At 48.4% G+C, this 26,867-nt stretch overlaps 1 protein-coding gene across 1 annotated transcript; it reads left to right on the top strand.

Moving 5' to 3' along the window:
* Positions 1-9,291: 9,291 nt before the first annotated feature.
* Positions 9,292-21,991, top strand: ST6GALNAC1 (ST6 N-acetylgalactosaminide alpha-2,6-sialyltransferase 1). Its single transcript, XM_036394831.2, has 9 exons — positions 9,292-9,468; positions 12,893-13,526; positions 15,554-15,722; positions 15,916-16,087; positions 16,454-16,592; positions 17,263-17,366; positions 18,525-18,614; positions 20,083-20,182; positions 20,556-21,991. The coding sequence occupies exons 1-9, from the start codon at positions 9,338-9,340 to the stop codon at positions 20,724-20,726; spliced, it is 1,710 nt and encodes a 569-aa protein (XP_036250724.1). The 5' UTR covers positions 9,292-9,337; the 3' UTR covers positions 20,727-21,991.
* The last annotated feature ends 4,876 nt before the right edge of the window (positions 21,992-26,867 follow it).

Genomic DNA, 26,867 nt, shown 5'->3' on the forward strand with positions numbered 1-26,867 from the left:
CTTCTCCATATTTTCAAGCTGCCCATGAACAGCCAAGAGTGTTGGGCCTCATTTTGTGTGTAGACCATGACAGTTTCAATAGCCCTACAGTGGCACCCTTAAATTGGCAGTGCTTTGAGTGGGTTGATGGGATGGTTCCCTAAATTTCCTGAGGAAATGGCACTCTATCCTACACACCTCCTTTGCTCTTTAAAAACTGCTGGCAGCACAGCTGAGGGGGGAAATGGCTCCTCAGGGAAGTGGTCACAGCCCCAAGGCTGCCAGAGCTCAGGCAGTGTTTGGACAATGATTTCAGGCACAGGGTGGGGTTTCTGGAGCTGTCCTGTCCAGTTGCACTTGATGATCCTTTTGGGTTTGCATGGCCAGGTTTTGGTAGCAGGGTGGCTACAGGGATGGCTTCTGTGAGGAGCTGCCAGAAGTTTCTTCCATGTCCAGCAGAGCCAGCACCAGCTGGCTCCAGGGTGGACCTGCCACTGTCCAGTGCCAGCCAGTCAGTGATGGCAGTAACACCTCTGTGATGACATCTTTAAGAAGGAATAAAAAGTAATTGCACTCAGAGAAGAGGGGAGTCAGAATATGTGAGAGAAACAAGCCTGCAGACAGCAAGGTCAGTGGAGAAGGAGGGGGAGGATGTACTCCAGGCACCAGGCTGAGGTTCCCCTGCAGCCTGTGGTGCAGAGCATGGTGAAGCAGCTGTGCACCTGCAGCCCATGGTGGTTCCTGTGGGTGCAGATCCACCAGCCCATGGAGGTTCCTGTGGGTACAGATCCACCTGCAGGAGGTTCCTGTGTGTCCAGATCCACCAGCCCATGGAGGTTCACGTGGGTACAGATCCACCAGCCCATGGAGGTTCCTGTGGGTACAGATCCACCAGCCCATGGAGGTTCCTGTGTGTCCAGATCCACCAGCCCATGGAGGTTCCTGTGGGTGCAGATCCACCAGCCCATGGATGTTCATATGGGTGCAGATCCACCAGCCCATGGATGTTCATATGGGTACAGATCCACCAGCCCATGGAGGTTCCTGTGGGTACAGATCCACCTGCAGGAGGTTCCTGTGGGTGCAGATCCACCAGCCCGGGGAGGTTCCTGTGGGTGCAGATCCACCTGCAGCTCCTGCAGGAGCCCATGCTGGAGCAGGGGGATGCCTGAAAGAGGCTGTGAACTCCTGGCAAGGCTGAGCTGGAGCAGGTCCGGGCAGGAGAGGAGCCCATGGGGTGACCTTGTGGGGGATCCACACTAGAGCAGCCTGTTCAGAAAATGTTTGAGTACCCAGGCAGAGATGTTGGGCCTGCATCCAGTGCCTGTATTCTTTATGCAGGTGTCCAGCAGCAGTGCTGTCTTGGCTGGCCCCTCCATTCTCAGCCTGTTTCATAACAAAAGTCTGTCCTTTGCCAGCCAGCCAGCTCCTCCTGTGGCCTTTTGTGGCAAATGGTTTCTTCCAGAGGGTGGATTACCCTTGTTTGTACATGGATATACTGCACCCAGGAGTGATCTCCATCGTGCACAACAGTTTGGTGATATTTGTACTGACAAGCCTGTGAGGTGGGGCTGATGTCCCTGCTCACCTTTCTGCAAGAAGAAATGAGGCAGAGAGCTCAAAATGGCGTGAGCTTTATCCTGCTCTCTGCACTCGCTGTAGCTGATTCAGCTGAGTAAAAGTGATTGTTGCAATGTCTTTGGGGGTACAGACATGCAGACCCTTGGGGCTGGGATCTGGGGGCCCAGGACTCAGCCAGCATGTTGTTGTGAGGTAGGGTGAGAAATGGATTTGTAAGGAATTCTCAAAACTTGACAGAAAGCTCACACAGTCTTGTACATCTGTATGCAAACTCTGAGATAAGGTGTGCTGACTTAGGAAGGACATGGAATAGAGATTGTTGAGAGAGGGATTGAACTAGAAATAAGTTTTAATAAGTTTCAAAATATGGCTTTGCAAAAAGACCAGATATTTTAGAGAATTAGAACTGTGAAAGATGCATTGTACCAGGACCATGTGGGGAAAAAATAGAGATGATTGGTGTTAGAAATAATAGCAGCATTGTGGGGCAAAAGTTAATGGGATGAAAAACATTTCTAAGGTATTGTAAGCAGGAAATAGGTTGACTTCTGATGGAATGACACTGAGTTTTACATCTCTTATGTCTCAGCCTTCATCAAGACTGATAATGGAATAAAATATTTTAAAATACCTCTCAGTTACCCCATCTCTGTAAAAGCTAAAAAAGGCCAACAAGGAAGGAGAGCGTGTGGTGATGGAATGGCAGGGCTCTGTCCCAGCAACCCTGGGGTCATCAGCAGGTGGAGCTATCCAAGACCCCTTGTACAAACCCTCCTTCTTTAAACAAACCTACCAGAGGACAGGAGATCTTTTTCTTTCTTTGTGAGTGGAAAACTGGACAAAATCATCCATAAGTACCTACTTGTGGAGAAAAAGTTGGCTGGAGTGCTGAGTGTCCACAGTTACTTACCATGGTTATTCACAGTCATGTTTAGGTGCATGTAGGAAGGGATGGTGTAAGGGTGATCATCTCTCTTCTCTTCTCTTCTCTTCTCTTCTCTTCTCTTCTCTTCTCTTCTCTTCTCTTCTCTTCTCTTCTCTTCTCTTCTCTTCTCTTCTCTTCTCTTCTCTTCTCTTCTCTTCTCTTCTCTTCTCTTCTCTTCTCTTCTCTTCTCTTCTCTTCTCTTCTCTCCTCTCCTCTCCTCTCCTCTCCTCTCCTCTCCTCTCCTCTCTTCTCCAGGTATGGATTCCACCTGCCAGCTGCTGTGTTGAAACAAAATTTGATCACCTTGGCTCTGCTCCAAGTCAAACCAGGTTAATAAAACTGGTAACCAAGTGTCTGCAGGCATGAATGTGTCTCAGTTTGGCCTGCAGGCAGCCCTGGCAGTGTAGGTGCATGGATAAATGGATTCATGGATCCATTCATAATAAATGGATAAATGGAACTGCAGGCTTCTGGTTTACTTGAAGTTGTAAGGCCAGACCTAATCAAATTCTGGTATTAACAGAAGCACAAAGCTGACTTGAATACAGTATTGTACAGGGAACAGTAAACAACTCAAGAAAGGGGCCTCCTAGGAAAACTGACCTTCAATTCAGCTGCAATCCCCAGACAAGGAATTGTTTCACAGGATAACACAAAACCCAAAGACTTACCACATGACAGGACAGGAAGTTTTTATTCCTGGTTAGATGAGACAGCAAACCACGTGAAATTCCACAAATAAGATGCCACCTATTATCCTCAAAGAGGAAGAGGCAAATGTGCATTTTGTAGATGTCAAGTAAAGCTAATTCTCAAATCAAATTGTTAATGAACTTCCATCCATCAAACAGTGCAGTTATTTTATTGTGTTTGTGGGATACTTGACATATCAACATGTTTTTAATAGATTGGTCTCCTGAACAATGGTGAAATGTTTTGACTGTGGCAAAATAAATAACCAAACTTTGACTTGTGGGCTGCTTGTGGGCTGCTGCTGAGCCTGGTGCCTTCAGCTATCAGGGCTCCAAGGATGTTGTGGTGGAGCCACGAAAGATAAAAGTTGACAGATAAAGCTGAAAGCAAAAAGATACCCATGTAGTTTTGGGAAAACAGAACTGTTGGCACCATCCTGGTTAAATTCTGATGTGATTAACTGCCTCTACTGCTCTGTCTCCTTTCTATTTGTTTCAGAGATCTTCTGGCTGGAGAAGTGTGGGGTGCTGTGGGATGGCTCCTCATCCTCCTGCTAGCCAGGAGTGCCTTTCAACATCAAGTGAAGGACCCACAGTAAGGTAATTTGCAAATGCTTTAGGGTAAATTACACAAAGTTTGTCAACCCAAGGACTTGTTATTTCTCAGTGATTCTCAGAGCACTTTACCATATGGTTTCACAGACAGCTCACACAGTTAAACAACCAGCAAAATAACTTTTTATAGTTCTCATTTTAATACAGAACAATGTGTCTTCTTGATCTCGATTGTTTTATGCATTTAAGATGTTATTTTAGTTAACTGAGCTTGTTTTTACTGATGGTTACAATATCAGGGGGTGAATATGAACTTAGATATTGAGCAGGCTTCCGTGTGGGCTCCAAAGGGGATCAGCAGAGTGTGATGCAGTGGTGGAGATTGCTCAGGGAGAGGGAGGGAGAGCTCAGGCACTGAAGGATAGACAGGACCCAGCTGACATCTGCTTGGAATCATGGGGTTGGTAATGGCAGGTGAACAGAGATTAACACAACGGCTGGACAGCACCCACATTTGCCATGGTGTGTAAACAACAATACAACAATATTTCTGTTGTAGGCCTGATCATTCTCAGTTGAGAACTGCACATGGAGACCCAAGGCTTGAGGTGCCAGCTGCAGAGCTGGGAAAAACCTCACTCAGTGTGTCCTGCCTGAGTTCTCTGTGGCAGGTTTTGGAAGTACAGCTCCTGGAGGAGATGATGAATGTCACTGCACATCATCAGTAAAACAGGCTGGCTCATCCTCTTGGCTCTGGCTGAGACTGTCACAGAAGTGTCTTTCCTGGAATCTCTGAGACAAACCTGGACTGAACAGATAAAAGTTTCTAAATATTCTAAAGAGCTCCCAGGGAGTCAGGAGAGAATGTGTGGCCCTTCTTGAGCACCAGGATCTCACATTTGCACCACGACAGCATAGTGCTGCTCTCCTGCCCAGCAATTCCTTTGCCTGGGCATTTCCAAGTAGGAGGTTGGTAGGTGCTGTGTATCTGCTATGGCAAAGGTTTCCCTTTTCTCCATGGCTAACAAAAGGCTCTGTCAAGTTAACAGAAGGATGGAGAGAAGTAGCACCAGGTATGTACCTAAATAAAGCAGGAGAAGAACTGTTACAGAGGAGAAAATACACAAAAGGGAGAGAAGGGAAGAGAAGCATCTGATTTTCAGCAGCTCCTCACAGGACCCTGTGGCTGTCCCACTCCTGCAGCTAAAAATGGGACTGCACTTCTCTGATCTTCTCTGACTTCACTCTCCAGTCAGTCAGGAGCAGAGAGGAAAGCACTATGAGGCCACATTTTCCCAAGTGTAAGACAGGAACAGGATGATTTATACCAATCAAGAAGCAGGTTTATGTGTTGCATTCCCTGCAGCACTTTTCACCCCAAAGGATGCCAAATGGCACATTTGTCCTGCCAGAGATGTCAAGAGCAATGGTTTCTGATGTTAAGGCAGTGGGAAGAGTATGGGAAAGACCTTTACCAAGAAATATTTCATTTCTGGCCCTCAAATTAGTGGATCCCCATGGAGATGTGATTCTGTAATTCATTACTCTGCAGGGCCTGAGTTTTGCTGCCAGATGTGACGTGCTGAGATAATATGCCTGCAAATTTTTTTTGCTAGGGGTATGAAGAGGAATTTGGGCTTTGTGATTCTTGTGTTTCTTTCTCTGGAGCAGTGGAGAGTCCTTGAATGCTTCTATTCCTGGCAGCTGTCAGGGACAGGAGCTGGAGAAGCTGCTTTTCTGATGGGAGGCCAACTAGCCACGAGTTTAATAAATTACCTCTTCACCTGTCTGCAGTGCTGTCCTGCTCCTTGGAGGACCAGCTCTCTGAGAGATTTCCAGTCAAGGAACAGAATTTTTTCTTCCTTTCCATCGAACAGATTTTAAAAGGGGGGAAAAAATTCCACAACCCATCTTAGCCCAGAAGCGGTGTCAGTTTGTCTCTCTGTCTGTCAGCTCTGGGGTGATGTGCTGGGCTTCCTGCTGGGATGGCACAGACAAAAGGCTGCTGAGGGAGGCATTTGGATAAAGGATCCCTGGTTCTTTCCAGCCTGTGTAACTCCAGATGATGTTTCCAGCCATTGTTGCTGGGAGTGTATTTTTCTGTGGTTTTTTAAATTCTCTCAAATGAAGAGGCTCATCAGTCTTCTCAGCATTGTGTGTCTGAGGAGGGAGTGCTGGGAGCAGAGCATTTCAGTGGGATGGGGTGAATGTGAGGAGCTCAAAGAGCAGAAAAGGCTGTGTGATGGCAGACTTGGTCTGCTCCTCTCTGTTCAGGGAGGTTGATTATCACCCAGAGCTGTGGCCATAAGGAACAGCTCAAAAGCCAAGTCCTCACTATGCTTACAGAAAGAACTAAAACAGGTTCCAGCATCCAGAGCCTGTAACAGGGCCAGATTCAGAGCACTTTCCCCCCACCTCCCAGTGATTGCACCAGGCAAGGACATTCCATGGGGTGTGGGCACTGCTGGGGGAACCTGCCCCTGGTCCCATTACCAAGTGGGAGAGGGGAAAATAATCTAGGCTGGACCCATGTCATCTGCTGGCCCTACACACATCCAAGGCAGTTTCTTTATAGGGGCCTGAGCTGGCTGGGCTGGACACCAAGCACACAAATCAGCACTAATGAAAAGCTGATGGGGTTTGCAATCTATGTGGGCACTGAGCAGCCACTTGCTCATTCCACCATCAAAACCACTGTGTTTTTCCCTCCTGGAGCATTTCACCCCATGGAGAGAGCAGACCAGTTGGCTCACAAAGCTGTTCCCTCACTCCTGGCACACTTTACTGGGGCTTTGCTCTGTGACAGAACTCTGGGCACTCACTTCTTGAAAGTGCCACTGTATGAGATGTGGGGGCTTTGCTTCAACAAATGCTGTTGTCTCTGGCTGCTTGTTTAGTTTTTGAGAGAAGGTTTGGTGCACAAGGGAAGAAACTGGCTGGAAAATGGCCAGTGAGTGTGGAATTATGGCAAGCTTGGGAGTTTCTGGGCTATCAGTTTCATTTGGTAAAAGCAAGACAAACAACTGTGCAGAGTTTGCTCTTGTAATTTCTTCCCCTCCAGATTCCCAGCCTGAAAGCATTTGCTTCTGAAGATGACTGCTGAACAGGGGAGGAAAAACAAGAACCTAAGGTTGCCAAGCCTTTGCTAGCCCCAAGGCCTGACCACTGAGCAGCTGCATGCTGCAGACAATGTCATTCTTTTTCTCCCCCTATTATAACTCAGTTCTTACATCATCAAATTATACTGTGAACATATCCAACCCCCCCAGCTTCTTTAGCAGCTTTATTCCACTGGCTTCCAATCAAACATTGGTTCTGGTAGGTTGTAGACATCACTGAAAGACAAGTTTATCCTGCAGCTAAGATTCATTGATCTGTAGAGCAGTTCTGTTCTTGAGCACATCTTGTGATGTTCTGTTCTGTGGACCAGAGACATGGGAGATTGGAAAGCACACAAGGCACAGGCAAGTAAATAAGATTTGGTGCACAGCCCAGTGAAGAACGTGCACACAGAAAAGTTTATGGCACAGTTCAAATGCCAGCTTGCCAGCTGACACCCTCAACACACACAGTGCAGGATTTAATGACAATCAAGTTTGTTTATGAATTAAAAAAAAAAAAAAAAAAAAAAAAAAAACCCAAACACCACTCCAGACAAATCTGCCTTTTATATGTCCAGGATGTAATTAAGGATTAGTGAAGTGCATGTGGAATTGAATGGATATTGGAGATCAAAAGGGCTGACAGAAAACCATCTTCACTCAGTGATCCCAGGTGCAGTTTGTTTAAATAAAAAAGTAATCTTGTTTTTACAGTACTGAAGAATGGAAGAACTTCTGCTGGGGGCATTGATGCTGAGACTGGACATCCCAGCAGTGCTGGGCTTGGAGTCTCCACACCATAAATGAAGCAGCATCTCCTGAGATTGCAGGTGGGATTGCAGGTAGGACTGCAGAGAAACACACATTTGGAAGAGGATGCTGTGGCCCTTGAGAGGCCAGGCCCTGTGCATTGTGCAGTCTTTGCTTTGTACCTTTGTGCCCATGGGCTGGGAGCCCTGTGTGTCCCAAGAATCTCACTTCTTACAGAGCTGTTTAAGAGACCAGCTCTGCTCTTGACCTCAGTTTTCACCAGGTCATCCCTGGAGAGTTCCAGTACATCCCCATTTCCCAATCTGACCTCATGTTTGAGCAAACCAGCCTGGTGCCTCAGTTCTGACAGGCTGATGTCAGCAGTGGGGGTGGATGGTGAGGAAATGATGCTCCAAGGAAGTGAAAGTCTGTACTCTGACAAGGGGGCTTAGGTTTTCTTTTCTTGCACCAAGAAGCTGAAAAGCCCTCTTTTGCATCTACCAAGGCTGCTTTTGGCTAATGTGCTTGCCAGAGATTTGGATATTCCCTCAAGCACAAGCACAATCCCTCCTGAACAGACAGTGCTACAGACAAGTTCTGCACAATCACCAGCACAGATCCTTAAAAGCAAAGAAATCTGTATTTTTCTGCTTGTAGGAATTTTTCTATCCCTTGTGGCTCTTGCTTTTGCAGTAATGTTACATGGAGGAGATTGAAGGAAAATGTATCCTGCCTCCAGAATTTCCCTTTGGGACCCCTGTTAACAAAAAAAGTCTTGTAGTTGTGAAACCTGTTGACTGGCTTTGCTGTGATATAAAACAGGCACCTTCAGTTCTCTGGGTATTCAGTAACAGTGTGAGTGCTTCTGAGATTTGAGATACTGTCAGCAAAAGCTACTTTTATATCTGAGCTTCATTTTTTTATAAGAGCTGTGCAGAAGCAGCCTATGCATAAGAAGCAATATGGCTATGTCCCCTTGAAATTTCAGGGTTAATGTTTACAACTTAAAAAGTTAAAATAGCCCTTTGCTGTAAAACTACATCCCTGGTAGAAGTAAACATTTCTCTGGTCTTGGTGTCCATCTTTGCAAATCTTTTCCTCTGCTGGTGGGGTGATGTACCCTGGACTGCCAAAGATTGATTTCACACTGACTGGGGATTTTCATAGCACAAACTCCTCTTTTTCTTTGGTGGATTTGCACCAAGTCTTACTTTGATTTGCTGGGTTGCTTCCCAGCCACAAGGTAAAATGGATGTGTATCTAGCCATCAGCATTTGTGGGGCAGGGATTGCTTCTGGATTGGGGCTGCAAGCAATTACTGCATGAAGAATATTTGTTTATGGCCATGTCTAAAACCTTGGGCAGGTGGTGCTCTGAAAGCTTCCTGAATTGTAACTATGGTCACTTCCACACTTTGCATGCATTCCCAGTGATGCCTTTTCCAGGTTAGAGATAAAAGGTTTCCCTTTTAGGGCGGAACAATGTCATTAAGAAAAACACAGGAAACTTCCACTGTTTGCAGTAAAACGCTTTCTGTTCCCCGCTCTTTGTCAATAAGCTTCTGGTGATAAACAGGAACAGTACAAAACTGATGCCTTCCTGAGAAACTGGAACTGTGTGCAGTATCTGAGAATGCTGGGAGACAGGGTGTGCACATTATGTGAGGAAATCCAGAGAGAAAACCAGCCCAGTCCTTCCACACCCTTGGTGAGGCAGTGCCTGGCGAGCACTCTGCCACTCGCGGGTTCCTCACCATGCGCTGCTCCAGGATAAGGCTCCCCAAAATTGCCAAAGCCCTGGTTTGCCTCATTGTTGTAATACAGTTCTGCCTGTTCCTTGGAAATTCCAGCTCCTTGTTTGACTTGGCAAAGACAAAGATTTTCAGGTAAGGGACCTGTTCCTTCGTGGCGTGCACTGCCTGGTGTGGGTGCTTGTGCTCACTTTCAGTCTCTGTCTCTCTGTCTGTTTTCCCTGAAACTTGCACTTCTGATCTGAGTTTGGTGACCACGTTACTTTAGCAGAGCATGATGTTGGAAGATCCACAGTCAAAAACCTGCCTCTCTTGGCTCACTATTTTCCAGGGCTTCCTTTTGTAGCTGTCTAAAGCAGCTTTTGCTTCACTAATGCCATGTTTTTTCATACTTTGGCACTACATAGTATTTGCCTTTCCTGTTGGCTTCCCGAAGGACTTTATTCAGCCCTAATCTAGATTGCATTGGTGGACAGTGAATTTGGTGGGATGGCTTTGAATTTATGGCAAATTCAGCAGCTGATTCCTAACAAAATATTCTCCATACTGGCACACCAACGTTATGTAGACATGATATCTTGATATCTATTTTATATAAATGGTCAAGTAAATCCTACAGGGATGAGTGTGGAGGGAACTGCAGTGAAATGTCTCCAGCATCACTGGCAGGGAGCACTGCTCCTTGCATGAGCCCTTGCAGACACCTGAGCCTTTCCCAGTACAGGTATGGCTCGTGGATGTGTTGGTGCTGTGTACAGCAAGCACCACTCCCCAATCTCCCCACCACCCCCAGCTGGTCCCAGCTCTCCCAGTAAGCTCAAATGGCTTGGCTGGGTTGGGCTGGTTCTCAGCTGAATGTCTGGGCTGGTGCTATGGGGGCAGGCAGGAGGAGTGAGGCTGGGAACATCTGCAGCTCTTCTGGAGGTGACTTGAGTTCAGCTCAGCTCTAGCAGCTTGACACCATGCTTTGAGGACAGCTGTCAAATTTGGAGAGGTTGGAACCTGCACAAAGGAGGTGGGAGGGAAAGGAGGGAAGGAGGAGGCGTAGAGAAGTGAGTTCTCCTTGATCCCAGAGCCCATCAGTGGCAGAGCTGGAACAAGAAGTGGCTCTCCATATTTAGCTGCTTGAAGCCATTTCCTTCTCCTGTAGTTTCAGAGAATAGAAATGCCTGTATTTATACAACTTAAGTAAAACACAACAAGATATGAGCTGTGTGTGGTTGTCTGTGTGGCAGTTCTATTCCTATACCTTGCATGTCACGCAGAATACACAAAGCAGCATTTTCATGGCTTTATCCTCTATTTGTCCTTGGGCTTTGTAAAAGGGGAAGAAAATGACAGTAAATGTCATTGAGCTTCTGCAGTTGTTTGCCAGCTGGACTCTAGAGCCTGAAATTCACCGTGTTGCTTTGACAATTTGTCTGGATTTAAAATGCTGGTCAGGAGAGCAGGGTCCTGTGTAAGCACCAGTGCCTGGCCATGTGGGCCTGACTGCAGGGAGCAAGTTGGGGATGTGAAGAGCCCTTGGTTTTACATTTTGGTCTCTGGCACAGGATTTGAAGTGTAACAGACCGAGGTGGAATCTGCCCTGCAAGACAGCACATAGGGAATGCCTGGAGTGGGGGATGGTTTCTCATATTGAAACTCCTTTTCATTTGTTCTCTGCACTTAATTTCAAAGTTTTAAACATCATCTTAAAAATACAACAGAAATTCACCAAGGGATTTAAAATCTGCCTGAGCTATCTTACCAAATTTCTCTTTATTTAGAGTGTCCATATAAAATCTTTCCTCCTATTGGGCAGTAAACAGTGACAGTAAGTTTATACATGACAGCCCGTGACAGAAAGCACACGTTGCATACTGGGTGGAAACTGGCTAATGATTATGGGAGAGGCAGAGCTGACAGGCCATTTGCTACAAGCTCTCTTTTATAGCCTTGTAAAGGTTCACCCATTTATCTGATACAAAACGATTTTTAAAAGCCTCCTTAGCTGATAATTTCCTGAGCACTTTCAGAGTGGTATAACACCCATCAAATTTCAGCAGCAACTGAGCTGCTATCTGCAGCCTGTTATCTGCAGAAGTGCTTTTTCTCCCATTTTTCACTTCGGAAGCAATCCACAGCCTTCCCAAACGAGGGTGTCATGCAAAGGCTGAACATGAGGGTGGGATCAGACTGCCACAGCCATGGCTTATCCTGAACAGCTTTGCTGCACACAAAAGCTCAGCTGTGGATATTGTTCACCCTCCCTTTTCCTGTTCTGCCCTCCAGACATGCACAGAGAAGGGGGAATGTTTAGGACAAAACTTCACCGCTTCTGCCTTGATTTTTTTTTTTCTGGGTTTCAGCACAGTCTTGCTGCAGGTGGCTCTTCTGCTGTCAGCAGATATGTCCTCCTGTGACAACCTTGTACCTGCCTGTGCCTCTGAATCAGGCAACAGGGCAGCTGCAATATTAGAGGCAAGTGCTAAAAATGTAGAGATTTTGCATTTTAATAGCTTCACAGTGTGTGCCTTCAGATACATGTGCCTGGTGAGTGCTGTGTGATGCCCTTGCACTACCTGACCAAGGCAGAGGAGGAGAGAAAGAAGTGCCCTGTGGCCCCAAAAGCTCAAGAGGTGATGTAGGGTAAAGAAGGGAGTTTCACTGTGGCATTCACATTCTGTGAACATGATTCCTTCGCCCAGGGTTTTTCTCCTGGGAAGCTGAAAGGCAGCAAGAGAGGCCTCAGAGAAAAGGAAAACAATTCTGATCTCATTTGCTTCTCCTGTGTTGTGCTCACACGTGGAATGTGTTTGGAGATTGTTTACCCACAGGTAATTGTTCCATTGGATTCTGCTGTGAGTTGTTTTCACTCTTTGGCCAATCAGAGCCAAGCTGTGTCAGGACTCTGGCACGAGTCACGAGTTTTCATTATTATCTTTTTAGCATTCAGTAAGTATCCTTTCTGTATTCTTTAGTATAGTTTAGTATTCTTTAATATAATATAATAAAGTAATAAATTATCCTTCTGATATCAATGGAGTCAGATGCATCATCTCTCCCCTCATCGGGGTTGCCTGAATTTACAATATTTCACTTCTTCTCAGACTTTCCTTCCTGAATTCTGGAAGATCTTCATGCTCTGCTGCTGAGGCACAGGGCTCTGCTGGCAGAGGGGACAGGCAGATGGCTGCCTCCATGGTGGGGCCATGTCCTGAGCCCAGGATCTCCAAACCAACCCCGCAGTGCTACGGGGACAGTGCCAGGGGACCTGCCCAGTGCCCGGTGCGTGGCAGAGCTGGGCTGTACTGGTTGGCTGCTACTGCCAGAGCGAATGTTTCATGTGCCAAGAGCTGAGGAGAGAATGTGTGCCTCTGGGATTTGCCTAGTGGGGAGACAAGCAATATTCAGGCTAGAATGGTGCAGGAAGTTGAATAACATTTTGGCAAAGCTTAAAATGAAATTGCTCTAAAGCACAGAGAGAGGCTCAGAGTCAAGAGCACTAGAAATGAGCTGAAGGGTGTTCAGTGTTAAGTGTGTATGATGTATCTGCTTTTCCTTTGATTGCATTCAGGAAATTGAACATTTTCCAGCATGCCCCAGAGACACAACAAGTGGACCCCCAAGAGCAACAGGGTTTAAACTGTTCTGATAATGGGAACTCCAGGAGCATTTTAAAGGTGACTTTGGGAGGACACATCACAAGACTCAATGATGTGGTGGAGAAGACACCAAGATGGAAAGGAAAGGAGGAGCAGAAGGAAAGAATGAAACCAGTTATGAGTGTTAAGGAAGAAAAGGGGAACATGGCTGTGAAACCACCACCCCAGTTGGAGGGAATCAAGGAGACAACAGTGAAAACAACCCCTGTGGTGCAGGAAAACAAGGGGAAAACAACAGTGAGGCCAACTCCATGGGTAGAAGAAGCCAAGGAAAAGACAACAGTGAAACCACTTCCCTGGGAGAAGGGAGGCAAGGAGAAAGCAACAGTGAAACCATCCCCTGGGGTGAAGGGAGCACATGAGAACAACACATCCCCAGGGCAAGCAAACCCCAAAGCTCCTCCTGCATCAATGAAAACTGCCAGACCTACTCCTCAGGCTGCTGCTGTGACACAGAAGAGGAAACTGAGCTCTGCTAACTTCACATCTGAGCCACAGTGGGATTTTGAGGACGAGTACCTGCTGGATAGCTCATCCCCAGCCTCGGTAGGTGGGATGGTGCAGATGGGCACCAAGAATGGTGGCTCCCCACTGACCTCCTTGTCTGCTGGCCCCTGGGTGGGTGAGCCCTTTGCAGCTGGGGGTGACCATGTTCACAGGGGTCTGAGGATGAGGGAAGAGATGAGGATCTGACTCCATGTTTCAGAAGGCTTGATTTATTATTATATATATTATATTAAAACCATACTAAAAGAATAGAAGAAAGGATTTCATCAGCAGGCCAGCTAAGAATAGGAAAAGAAGGAATGATAACAAAGGCTTGTGGCTCGGTCAGAGAGTCCAAGCCAGCTGGCTGTGATTGGCCATTAATTAGAAACAACCACATGGGCCAATCCCAGATACACCTGTTGCATTCCACAGCAGCAGATAACCATTGGTTACATTTTGTTCCTGAGGCCTCTCAGCTTCTCAGGAGAAAAAATCCTAAGGAAAGAATTTTTCATAAAAGATGTCTGTGACAGCTTGGGATGATTTCAGAGCTGGTAGGTCACTCACTGGTATATGCAGATGCTGGTGGGACAGGAAGACCTCTATATACAACATCTGCATTCACATGAAGACTCAGGTTAATTAAATTTGAGCATCTCTTAATTACTAATGTCCAGGAACAGGACCTTTAGGAAAGTAGTAAACTCCAGCAAAGTTCTCAGCAAGCAGCTGGGATGGGTTTTGATGTCTCAAGCTGTCTCTGTCCCCTATCCTATGCTGCTATGTCTTTGTAAAGCTTACCCAGAGCAGTTTTCCCTGGCACCCCTGTTTCTGGAAGGCTTGGAACAGGTGGGTCACCTTCTCACATGTTGTGTCTCACTCCCTGATCCCAAACCTGATCTGTAATTCTGCAGAGAAAGGGAGTCATTAGGAACACTCTCCCCTCCTTAATTTCCTGCATGATCAGAGTTTTCCCTTGTTCCTCTGGTACTGATCCAGTCTGGCTCTGGAGGAACAAGAAGTACTAAGTCTTGGACAGTACCTGCTTGAGCAGGATGGGAATGTCCCTGTTTCTGGACATGAAATATGCTGTGAGTGAAATGATGCCACCATGAAACCCCTGACAATGTTGTCCTCAGAGTGTTCCTGTGACAGGTGACGGGCAGGATGAGGGCTGTCTCCTCAGGCTGTGACAGGGCTGTCATCCTCATCCTCTGCAGAGAGCCCAGCCCAGCCATGGAGCACTCAGCAAGGCTTTGGCAATGCAGGGGATTTGAGCTGCCCATGAGGGTCCATTTGGTCTCTATTTTGTCTTTCAGTAGGTGTTTGGGGAAGGTGTCTAAGAAAGTAGAGCCCAAATTGACTCAGCAGAAAATTCAGTGTAGTGGAGCTGTTTGCTTTCCATCTGCACACAGAGCCTCACTCCTGCCAGCTGCAGTGAGACCTCCCTTGTAGGATAAGCTGGCTTGGATTCCCTTCTCAGCTGCACATTTCACTGATTCATTTATGACATTGAACAAGTTGTTGTCCATTTTTTCTTACCCTTAAAGGGAGTGGCAATGCTGATCTGATTTCATTCGTTCATCAGTGTTTCCTTGGGTGGATTCTTAGGACCTTGTGAGGTGCATTGCCAACAGGGACTGCTCATTTTAGCATGCATCTATTATTGCAGCATATTCCTAGTGCTTACAGCCTTATTTGATGCATTTAGGTTAGACCTATTACAAATGTTAATTTGCATCAGCTAATGAGGCCCAAAGCCAGTAAAACATTTTAAACAGTAAAACATTTAAAACAGTGAAACATTTAAAATATTTAAAACAGTAAGAGACTTACTCTCAGAGACTTGGAGTCATCCTGGCTCCCTTGTAGGTGACTTTTCACCAGCTGGTTATGGATGTAGTGCTAAAATTGTGTTTCATGTTCCTGCTGATGGGGATCATGAGGGAAATGGTGCCACTGGATTTTCTGTGTTTCCCTTTGGTCCTGCCACAGACAGGCACACAAGCACTGGCTGGCACTCAGTCAGGTTTGTCACCTCTGCTCATCATCGGTCATTACTGTTTCCTCTTTTATTTTTCAAGACCTGCTCTGAATCAGTGAGGGCCAGAGCTGCCAAGTCTGCCTGGCTGAGGGATCTTTTCCTGCCCAACATCACACTCTTCATGGACAGGAGATACTTCAGTGACACTGAATGGAACCGCCTGGAGCATTTTATACCCCCCTTTGGCTTCATGGACCTGAATTATTCACGTGAGTCCCTCAGGGCTTGTCAGGATGGGACTTTCAGACTCCCAACAGAAACCTTATGCTGAGTAGCTGGAGGTTTGCAGCATCTCCCCATCAAAGGCATCAGTCTAGGAGGATCTCATGGTGGAAACTCTGGTGGTTTCACTGTGTCCATCCCAAAGGCTCTTGATAACTCACCACTGTGTTTGCTTCACAGTGGTAAAGGAGGTCATATCCCTGCTGCCCCCAAAGCCCCACCAGCAGCTGCTCCTGGCCAACCATGACAGCAGCATGCCCACGTGCATCAGCTGTGCTGTCGTGGGGAATGGAGGAATTCTGAATAACTCTGGGATGGGCCAGGAGATTGACTCCCATGACTATGTCTTCAGGTAAGGCTGCCTTCCTTCTCAGAAGATGCACAGCTAGCTCACTGTGGCTAGCCCCTGTCTGTGGCTGGATCACTTCATCTCTTCCAGTATTCCACTCATTCCCAAGTGCCAAAATAATGGATGGCAGGAGATAAAAAGTCCAAAAATAATTGGAAAGTTACTCAACACTCCAAAGCGTGTGGTCACAAATGAGCCATAAAGAGCCATCTCCACAGCAGGGACTCTCCTGCAGATCAGGGTGCCAATCAGAATGGGTCTAGTCCACCCTTCCTCCAGGCTAACACTGTCTTTTCCTATCAGGAATGTGCATGGGAGGGGTTTCAGTGGTCACCTAACTCTGCTCCTCTCTTTGATTTCCTTTGCCAGGCTGAGCGGGGCTGTAATCAAGGGTTATGAAAAAGATGTGGGAACAAAAACTTCCTTTTATGGATTCACAGCCTACTCCTTGGTTTCCTCTCTTCAGATCTTGGGACACAGAGGGTTCAGCAACATCCCACGGGATAAAGTGAGTGAGGTCCCTGCTGTGTGCATGCACAGCTTTCACAGGATGCTGCTTGTCTGTGTGCTTCAGTTCTGCCACGAGGAGCAGAGGGGCTGAGGCAGCCCTTCAGCATTACCCTCAGGGAGGGAACCTGCTCTGCCTTTGCTCAGAGTGAGTGTTTGCAGGGCCAAGTCGTGTCAATGCCACCCCAGCCTTGTGTCAGCTTTGAGTCAGGAACGGGAGTGAAAGCAACACATGAATTCTCTTCAGCAGGCTAATTTGAGTTTATTAGAAACCCATTCCTTTGTGTACAACGTTCTGATACAGGTGGACTTGATTGGTCACTTATTAACACCCCTTCACACCATTGGCTAATTAAGCAGACACCCTTTGGTAAACATCTTATGAGAAAACAACTGTTCAAAACACCAGATGCAAGATTGAGAAGGCTGAGAGAAAAAATTAAAACAAAACTCCTCAGAACAATTCCTGGGAAAGTTTATCTGGCTGTCTCTGTCACATCCACAGCCTTGTGGCATGTAGAAGGAGCTGCACATCAGATGTTTTCTCCATTCTGCTACTGCTGGTTGAGAGCTACAGACTGAAGATGTGTGCCCAAGAAACTCAGTGAGCCAAGATGTTTGCTTGCATTGTTTTGGAAGTGCTGCTCATTAATTCTCGTTTATTTTCTTAGCATGTCAGATACATTCACTTCATGGAGGGAGCAAGAGACTATGAGTGGCTGGAGGCTCTGCTGTTCAACAAGGACATCAGGAAAGGATTCCTGAACCTCAGCGGGTAAAGCCAACTCCAGCCCCCTCTGCCCTGCAGTGATGAGCTCTCTGTTGGGCTCTTTTCCTCTTCCAGTGCTCAGCCCTGTGGAGGACCCGGCCAGGGTAAAGCCTCCCTCCCCTGGCAGACTTGCAGGCAGGAATCTCCCATTTCCTGCACAGCTCTGAGCCCTGCTGTAGTCAATACACCTCCTTTGCAGAGACAGCTTGCAGGAGCATCGGGGGGGTAGGACTGATGGAGACAAGAGATCTCTGCAGCCAGGTCTGGAACTTGGGGTTTATTGCAAAGGGCCTGGGTGCAGGGCCCTGCTGGGAGCTGCCAGCCACAGCTCAGAGCAGGACTGAGAGAAGAGAGGGGGAGAGAGGATGAGAGGGTGAGAGAGTAAAAGGGAAAGAGAGCAAAGTTCCCATTACAATACCATAAATCTTCTTCTGTGCTGAATATTCTAATTCTCACTAACCAATCTAGTACAAGATACAAATCCTATAGCATTTACATACAGCCTATAAGAATCACTACATTACCATACTGTGTAATATTTTAAACCCTAAAAACTCCTCTTTGGGCCCCTTCTGCCAAGCTGTAGGGTCTGCTCTGAGCCTTGGAGCTGTCTGCAAGCAGAGGGTGTTGTTCCATCAAAAGGGGATCACCTTCAGCTGGCCACACCATTGTTTTCCAGTTGTTCAGTAACTGAGGTATCTCAAAGCTTGCTTTCATTTCAATCTCGCTTATAGTTTCTATATTCTCAAAATCTCTTGCCAGGCAATCATATTTGTAAGGCTTTCCTGTTTCATCTTCCCCAACATCAGCTGATTTCAATGATGTGTGGCCAGAGCTTAGAGAAAATTTTGTGACTTTTGAGGATGAACACTTGCTTCTGGCTGGTCTGGTGTGGCCTGCTCATGGATGAAGGCCTGGTTTCACTAATTTTTGCCTATACAAACACTTTTGATAGTCCTGTCTCCTTTTGTTGCCTTTCCTCCCTGATCTCTTCCTCTGCAATGCACACAGGTATGGAGGCTTTGTCATAATGTGGGAAATGTTACAGAATATCTTCACAGTGCTTGTGGCTCTTCTCTTACCACCAAGTGCATCAGGGCTGATCCTTTCCAGCTGTGATGAGGTCTAGGAGCTTGTTTTGAGTTTCCCCATTCCTGTCCTTAGGCAGAAGCCCCGGCAGAAATTCGATGAAGATTTCACAATGGACAAATACCTGGTGACTCACCCTGATTTCCTCAGATACATGAAAAACAGGTGAGCTGCAGGTTGTGTGCTCTAACAGGCTCATTTTTCCTGGTCAGCACCATCTCTCTCTGTCTCTGGCCTCTCCTCCCAGCTCCCTGTAACCTCAGCTCAGACACAGCAGCAGCCTGAGCTCTGCTGGTGTTGTAGTGTGCTTTTTAGTTTTATTAATATGCTTGCTGTTTAATTTGTAATTTTGTAATTTCCTTATGCTGTCCTTTTCCCTGCCTTTAGAGTAGCCCAGGTTGCCCATTTTGTATTTTATGTTTTTAAAACTAGACTTGTTCCTTTATCATTATTTAGTTTAGTTAAGTGTTGGGTTTTTGTTTGTTACCTAGCTGTTCCCTGCCAAGTTCTACACCCCTCCTATCCATACCCCTTCCCCAGAACTTTCTTTACTCCTCCTTTCATGAAATGCCAGTCCCTCAAGCTGAAACCCTCTGTGGTGCTGCAGTGGGAGGCTTGTGGTGGGTGAACATCCAGAACCTGTGAGCTGGAGAAGCAACAGCCATGAAACTGTTTGGGTTTCCTCATCCAAAAGAGACCCAGGGCCAATTGCAGCTTTAGGTAGGAAGAATGTTGCTGAAGTGCCAGAAGAGTTGATCTCTAGTTCAGGACCAGCCTTTCATGTTCCCCATTGCTTGGCACCTTGGAGGAAGGCTCTGTGACAGATTTTCTCTCCAGAGATTCCTTCTAGACTAAGGAGGTTGGTTGTGCCCTCAAGCATGACAGGCTCTTCTTCAGCATCCCCTTTGCCTGGCCTGGCTGCTGCTCTTCTGTGCCTCTCCAACCCTTTCCACAGCCTGCTGGCCACTGTCACCATGAGATCTGCCCATCCTGGGCCACACATGGCTGAGATGGAGGCACAGGGGCTCCTGTAGGGCCCTGCTTTGGCTGCCTTTGCCCTTCAGTGTCCTTGGGACCTGCTGCCTTCCCTGGAGCCAGAGGGCCAGCACTCCCTGCCTGCTCTGCCTTGGGGCCCCCTCTAACTTGGGGCCTTTCCAACACCAAGAGGACTCCATGCTATTTTTTCCCAGTGTTTACTCCTGCTTTCCTAACAACTCCTGGCATGACACAGTGCAGCTCCTGGCAGGTTTTGTGACTCCTCTGCACCTTCCCTATGGCTCCTTTCACTCCTAGATGTGGGTGGGGAGCAGGATATACCAGGGAGCCCCTCTGCACTGCAAAGCAAAGGGCAGATTTAAGAGTAGTGGGCTTTAACCTATGAGGTCCTTTAAAACATCCCCTCTTTACCCCCACTGCCTCAAGACCTTCCACTTCCACAAAGCTGGGGCAGAGCTGGGCTTAGGTTGCAGTGCAGGTGGTGGAGAGGTCTGGGCACATTTGTGGCTTCTCTGAAATGCCTCATGTGGCCCCAGGCTGCTGCAAGGAGGGGAGATGCCACATGAGCCACAAGGTGTGCCCTGCTTGAAACACCACAGCCAGCAACTCCTCAGTGCTTTCCTCTCTCCTCCTGCAGGTTTTTAAAGTCTAAAAATTTGGAAAAGCCCTACTGGAGGCTGTACAGACCCACAACAGGGGCCTTTGTGCTGCTGACTGCCCTCCATCTCTGTGACCAGGTAAGGGCACAGTGATTCTTGCACCCAGAACTGCCTGGAAGTGGGAACAGGGGACACAGGAGAGCAGGGGTGGCTGCTGTGTGCCTGGAGTGTATATGGGCTCGTGTCAGCTGTGGAGGAGCAGACTGAAGATGAGAAACAGCCCCAAAACAGCCCCCATAGAGGTGCTGAAGCCTGCTGTGACCTGGGGCACATAATCTCCTAGGGAGGCAGTGAGGGCACAGCAGATCTCTGGAGCCAGTGCTCACAGCCTGGTCCCTCTGGACCCCGCACAGGGTCACCAGAGAAGCCCCAGCTGGCATCTCTGTCCTGTATTTCCCCTGCTCCCTCCATCCCTGGTAGCCCTCCCCAGTGAGCCCTGCATCTTTCCCAGGTCAGTGCCTATGGCTACATCACAGAGGGGTATGAGAAGTACTCAGATCACTACTATGACAAGGACTGGAAAAAGCTGATTTTCTACATTAACCATGACTTCAACCTGGAGAAGCAGCTGTGGAAAAGGCTTCATGATGAGAATATAATTAAACTTTACCTGAGAACCTGACTGCAGCAAGGGCCATTGCCTGGGAAATCTCAACAACACCTCAGTGGGAACAGAAGAGGATCACCAGAGCCAAGGTCATCTCTGCACTGCCAGGCACATTTCACCCCCACAAAGACAAATGTCTTCAGCACCTCTGTTATTTCACAACACTTCAACAAATGTGTGAATGCTGCAGGCCCAAAGACCAACAGGAAAATGCAGCCTGCAAACAAAGTCCACCTGGCTGTGCTGCAGGGCTCTTGCTGGTTGTTGTAGGCATTGGTGTTATCAGAGCAGAACCCAGGATGGATATGGTCCTGTGTGTAATTTCTCTCTTTGCAATGAGATATTCCTCAGGTTGGGGCCACTTCTCTTCTGGGTGGATCCTCTCCACTAGCAATGCTCATTTTGGAGCTGGGTATTGTCTAAACAGACTCCCTGAAGAGCTGGAATGGATGGAGGTGGAAGCACAGATTCTGCTCCAGGCTGACTTAATTTCTTGGCAGGAGGGGGCTGCACTCACTCTGCTCCTGGAGATAAAAAGGATGGACTGGACACTTCCAGGTGACCAATTTGAGAGAGAATGAGTTTCACTTTTGCTACCCCATGTGGCCTTGCTCTGACACTTCCAGAGGAGCACTGCCATCAACTCCAAGGCTGCTCTCCATGGTGCAGCAGACCTCCTGTACCTGCTGCCTCTTGCCCCAGGGCTCCCCTGGCTGCACAAAATGTGAATTTTTTGGCATCGACCGGATGTGCCAAGTCCTTGCACAGCTGGACTTGGTCATGCTTGGCTCCCAGCTGTGTTTGTCCTGTTGGAGGAGAGGTGGAAGCTCTCCAAGTCCAGGGATGGATGCCATGTGTCCTTGCTGCTGGCTGAAGTGCCTGTCCCCATGGTGCTGAGAGGGGCCCAGCTGCTGCCAGCACACCTGGGGTGTGTTGGCCTCCTGGAAGGGGTTTTGTAAGCAAAATAAATGGCACTGCTTTGGCCAAGCTGATCTTTCAGCAGCCCTGTGGCTTGTGGTTATTTAGTGCACCCAGAATTTATGCTTTAAGGGCTGAAATACAGCAGATGGCAAAGCCAGGCAAGTACAGGACTGAGGGATAATGAGATTACCTCCACCTGGAGAAGCTCTGCAGCTTCTGTGGACACACCTGAGCATCCCTGTGAAAAACACCAATCACTTGTTTTTAAATTTTTAAAAGTTTAATAGTAATAAAATGGTTATAAAAACAGTGATACAATTAGAGTAATAATAATTTGGACAAATTGAATTAGGACAATATGAGACAATAAATACAAAGAGTTATGGACAACTGGGTACCTTTTTCTGGGCAGCACAAGCCCAAAAAAGCAAAGGATTAACCCTTAAAAGCAACAGCCTGTTGCATATTCATACACCTTATCCATGATGCACAAATTCCATTCAAACACAGGATTCTGTCTGGTCATCGTCAACTTCTTTCTCTGAATCCTGACAGCGCCTTCGAGGCAGGAAGAAGTTTGTTTCTGCTGATAAGAGGGCCATAAATTCTTTATCTGAAAGATTCAGGTGTCCTGTGGCTGCTATCTCAGTGCAAGTCCTTTCTTTAAAAAAAGTATCCTACGTAGCATAGTTTATATTTTAACATTTTTTATAACCTAAAACTATATTCAACACAGTACTTAAGAGAATTAATACAGCATTACTTTCTAACACAACACATATAAATTTCATTTTAATATTTGTGAAAAGCCAATCATAAAATATGCATTTTTCACAATCCCCCACCTCTTCACCTTCCAGGGCAGGGATCAGCACCAGCCCAACACCTCCCTGAGGAAGTGGGTGAACACCTGGCAAATGTGCCCTTGTCCAAGCAGCTGCTCTCCAAGAGTATCAGATATTCAAGAAAAGTGTATGAAGGGCTGGTATTTCCCCCATGGCACTGTGCAGGCAAAAAGCCACCTCCAGTGTCCCACAGGTCCAGGGCATGTCCCTGGGCTAACCAGCTGCACACTCACCAGACCTGCTGTGGTTGGTAGTGTTCTTCCATTTCTGCAGCACTTTTGTTGGGGGCAGCAGTGTCTCCAGGGACTCTCTGGGCTCCAAGGAAGGAATTTCAGCTGGGATTGTCAGCAGGGTTGGTCAGGCATGATTTCCTTTCCCCCTTTTTCCTTGTGCTGCAGAGAGACTGGGCAGTTCCTCATGTCTCACTGAGCTTGTTTGTGGAGGACAACCACCCACACTGAGAATCTAAATGCAGAATTCAGCCTCTCTGGAGAGGGTGTATCATGTGCCTGGCAGCTGTGGCCATAGGAGCCCACGGTGTCCGTGGGAGCAGGGAGCTGTCCCCAATGTCTGTGGGAGCAGGAGCTGTCCCCAATGCCTGTGGGAGCAGGGAGCTGTCCCCAATGCCTGTGGGAGCAGGGAGCTGTCCCCAATGCCTGTGGGAGCAGCAGCTGTCCCCAATGTCTGTGGGAGCAGCAGCTGTCCCCAATGTCTATGGGAGCAGGAGCTGTCCCCAATGTCTGTGGGAGCAGGAGCTGTCCCCAATGTCTGTGGGAGCAGGAGCTGTCCCCAATGCCTATGGGAGCAGGGAGTTGTCCCCAATGCCTGTGGGAGCAGGGAGCTGTCCCCAATGTCTGTGGGAGCAGCAGCTGTCCCCAATGCCTGTGGGAGCAGGAGCTGTCCCCAAAGTCTGTGGGAGCAGCAGCTGTCCCCAATGCCTATGGGAGCAGGGAGTTGTCCCCAATGCCTGTGGGAGCAGCAGCTGTCCCCAATGCCTGTGGGAGCAGCAGTTGTCCCCAATGCCTGTGGGAGCAGGAGCTGTCCCCAATGTCTGTGGGAGCAGGAGCTGTCCCCAATGCCTATGGGAGCAGGAGCTGTCCCCAATGCCTGTGGGAGCAGCAGCTGTCCCCAATGTCTGTGGGAGCAGGGAGTTGTCCCCAATGTCTGTGGGAGCAGGAGCTGTCCCCAATGCCTGTGGGAGCAGGAGCTGTCCCCAAATGCCTCTCTTGGGAATGATGCAGCCCTATGGGAATGCCAGACCCAGAGGAAGCCATGGGTTTTGCAGCAGGCCAGAAATCCTTCCTGAGCAGCAAACAGGGAAGCCTGAGTGAGGCTGGGCACCATCCAGAGCTGCCTGAGGAGAAGCTCCTGCACCAGGAGCTCTGGACCTGCTGGGTGCCTCAGCCCCTCGTGGTGGCCGTGTGCTCTGTCCCCAGGTGGCCCTGGTGGTGTCCCCTGTCCCCAGGCCCCGCAGGCTCTCCCTGAGGGGCTGTGGGTGGGCAGTGAGGCAGTTCTGTCCCTTGCCTGTCCCTCAGGCCACACCACATTGCTGTGGGTTGCTTAGTGACCAGCTCCACCGGGCATTCTTCCTGCCTGAATAGGGCTTTTCTCTTCCCGACAAGTTGGAAGTTTCTCTTAGACCTTTCCCTCCCCCCTCCTCCTCTTTTGTTCCTCTGTCCTTTGGGAAGCAGGAAGGGGCTGAGTCCCACTGAGCAAGGGTTCCCCAGTGGGTGAGGGGGCTTTGGGATGGGCTGGCAGCCCCCAGCCCAGCTTTTTCCTGGTGTTGAGGCTTCCCAGAGGCAAGGGAAGGAAACTTCCCAGGAGGCTTTCCCCAGAGCCTGTTCCCTCCAGGCTTTTCCCTCAGCACAGCTGAGTTTGATGTTATCAGGGATAACCGTGGCTGGAGAAGAGGCTTTGCTGTGGCCTGAAGTTTTCCAACAGGCTCAAAGCCACATCCTTCCTGATCTCAGGAAAGTGACTCTGAGCTGATGGTCCCCCCTTAGCTCCTCACTCTGCTCCTGTCCCCCTGCACCAAGGCATCCTGTCCTGTTGCAGACATCTTTTATGAAAAATCCTTTCCTTAGGATTTTTCCTTCTGAGAAGCTGAGAGGCCTCAGGAACAAAATGCAAACAATGGTTATCTGCTGCTGTGGAATGCAACAGGTGCATCTGGGATTGGCCCATGTTGGATGTTTCTAATTAATGGCCAATCACACTCAGCTGGCTCGGACAGAGAGTCTGAGCCACAAGTCTTTTTTATGATTCCTTCTTATTCTATTCTTAGCCAGCCTTCTGAGGAAACCTTTTCTTCTATTCTTTTAGTATAGTTTTAATGTAATATATATCATAAAATAATAAATCAAGCCTTCTGAAACATGGAGTCAGATCCTCATCTCTTCCCTCAACCTGAGACCCCTGTGAACATGATCCCACCAGCGACCAGTGGATTCCCCACTGCCAGCCAGGAGCTCTGCAGGATTTAAACAGAGATATTTGATTTTGGGGATAAATAAACCATGTGCCTCAGCATGTCCAGAAGTTGCTGTTTTGTCAGCCCTGCTTTTTTCAAAAGCTCCCGGTGAGTACCTTGAACATTATTACAGCTGTGCCAGACTCCTCCTGGGGTTCCTCAAGAGTTAACAGCATTTAAATATTCCCCACCAGACTGTAGAAACCAAAACCAGTTGTCACCCAGAAGCTCTCATGGTGTCACCTTCCTGGCAGGGCTTCAAATTTATTGCTTCATTTCCACCTCTTCCCTCTTTCAGTGTGACTGCTCACCTGCAGGGCAGGAGCAGAGACCACCCTGTCCTGCTGAGTGTTCACAGCTCCTTGACTGTGGATGAAGCAGGAGGAAGCAGACATGGGCTTGCTGAGGGGACAGAGATGCATTTTGGGGACAAGTGAGTGGTGCAGAGCCCATCAGGTCCCTTGTCCTGTCAGTGCAGCCCTGCTCTCTGGGTTCTCTCTGGGTTTGGCCTTGCCAGGAGCAGGGATAGGGTGGGCACCATGTCCTGGGGTTTGAGGTACCTTCTGAAGGTGGCAGCCAACCCCAAACCCAAGCAGGTGCTGGAGGGAGCCCCTGTGTGAGCCACACACAGCTCCACGGCAGCCTCGTGCCATGGTGGCACATCCACATTGTCACTCCTGTCTCAGGGAGGGAGCAGAGCAGCCAGAGCTGGATACCAGCAGCCAGCGTTCCAGCATGGACTTGCTCCCTCTGGATGTGTTACTCTCCAGCCTCTGTGGCTGCTGGGATGCTGTGGGAGTGTGGCAGAGCTGTGTGCCTGCTCCAGGTCAGCACAAAAAGCTCTGTGCAGATGCTGTTAATGCTCCTCAGTTGCTCAGAGTTTTGGGGCAGGCCTGGGGGCAGAGGGTGGGAGGTTTCCCCTCCTCTCCTCTGTGTGGACCTTCTCCCTTTCCTGGGGATGTGGTAGCAGGTAAATCCAGTTGGACCAGAAAAACTATTGATAATAGGGGAGGGAGAACAAGATAAAGGAGCAGCCCATGGCTTTGTTGTGCAAAAGCACCGGCTGACCTGCCAGGAGCCCTCACCTCCAGGTGCTGGAGCAGGGCCCTGCAGGTAAACAGCTCCAGGGGTGCAGCAGGGCTCCTCTGCCAGGCTGAGCAACAGCACCTTGGGTGCTGCAGGGCTTTCCCAGCTTGGCCTGGCCAGCCCTTGGGGTTGCAAAGACACTTCCTGAGTCCTGGGGACATCCCAAGTCTCCCTCCATCCCTGCAGTGTCAGATGGGACCACACAGGTGGCTGGACAAGGGGCTGGCTCACCCACCCACACTCACACATGGTGTCCCCTCTCCCCAGCTTTGGGGACAGAGCCTGGCCTGACCCCAGGGATGTGTGGCTTTGAGCAGACCCCGGGGACTGGTTGCTCTGCTAAGAGCAGGGCAGGATCAGCTGCTATCTGCTCTGCTTGGTCCAGAGATGACCTCTTGGTCCAAGATATCTTCTTGGTCCCCCAGGAAGGGAGAAGGCAGTGGTTTGCATCATCACCCTAATTTCTCAGCGGTGTTTCCCAGCTCTGCACCCCTCCTGGCACAGCTCAGAGCCTCCCAGGTTGCCCCATGCCACTGGAGAGGTGTCACAGACATAAAAATATAAAAATCCTTTCCTTTGGATTTTTCCTCCTGAGAAGCTGAGAGGCCTCAGGAACAAAATGCAAACAATGGTTATCTGCTGCTGTGGAATGCACCAGGTGCATCTGGGATTGGTCTCATGTGGTTGTTTCTAATTAATGGCCAATCACACTCAGCTGGCTCAGACTCTCTATCCGAGCCACAAGCCTTTGTTATCATTCTTTCTTTTTCTATTCTTAGCTAGCCTTCTGATGAAATCCTTTCTTCTATTCTTTTAGTATAGTTTTAATATAAT

The sequence above is a fragment of the Molothrus ater genome, chromosome 19 (genome assembly GCF_012460135.2).
Source record: "Molothrus ater isolate BHLD 08-10-18 breed brown headed cowbird chromosome 19, BPBGC_Mater_1.1, whole genome shotgun sequence".
In the NCBI taxonomy this organism is placed as follows: domain Eukaryota; kingdom Metazoa; phylum Chordata; class Aves; order Passeriformes; family Icteridae; genus Molothrus; species Molothrus ater.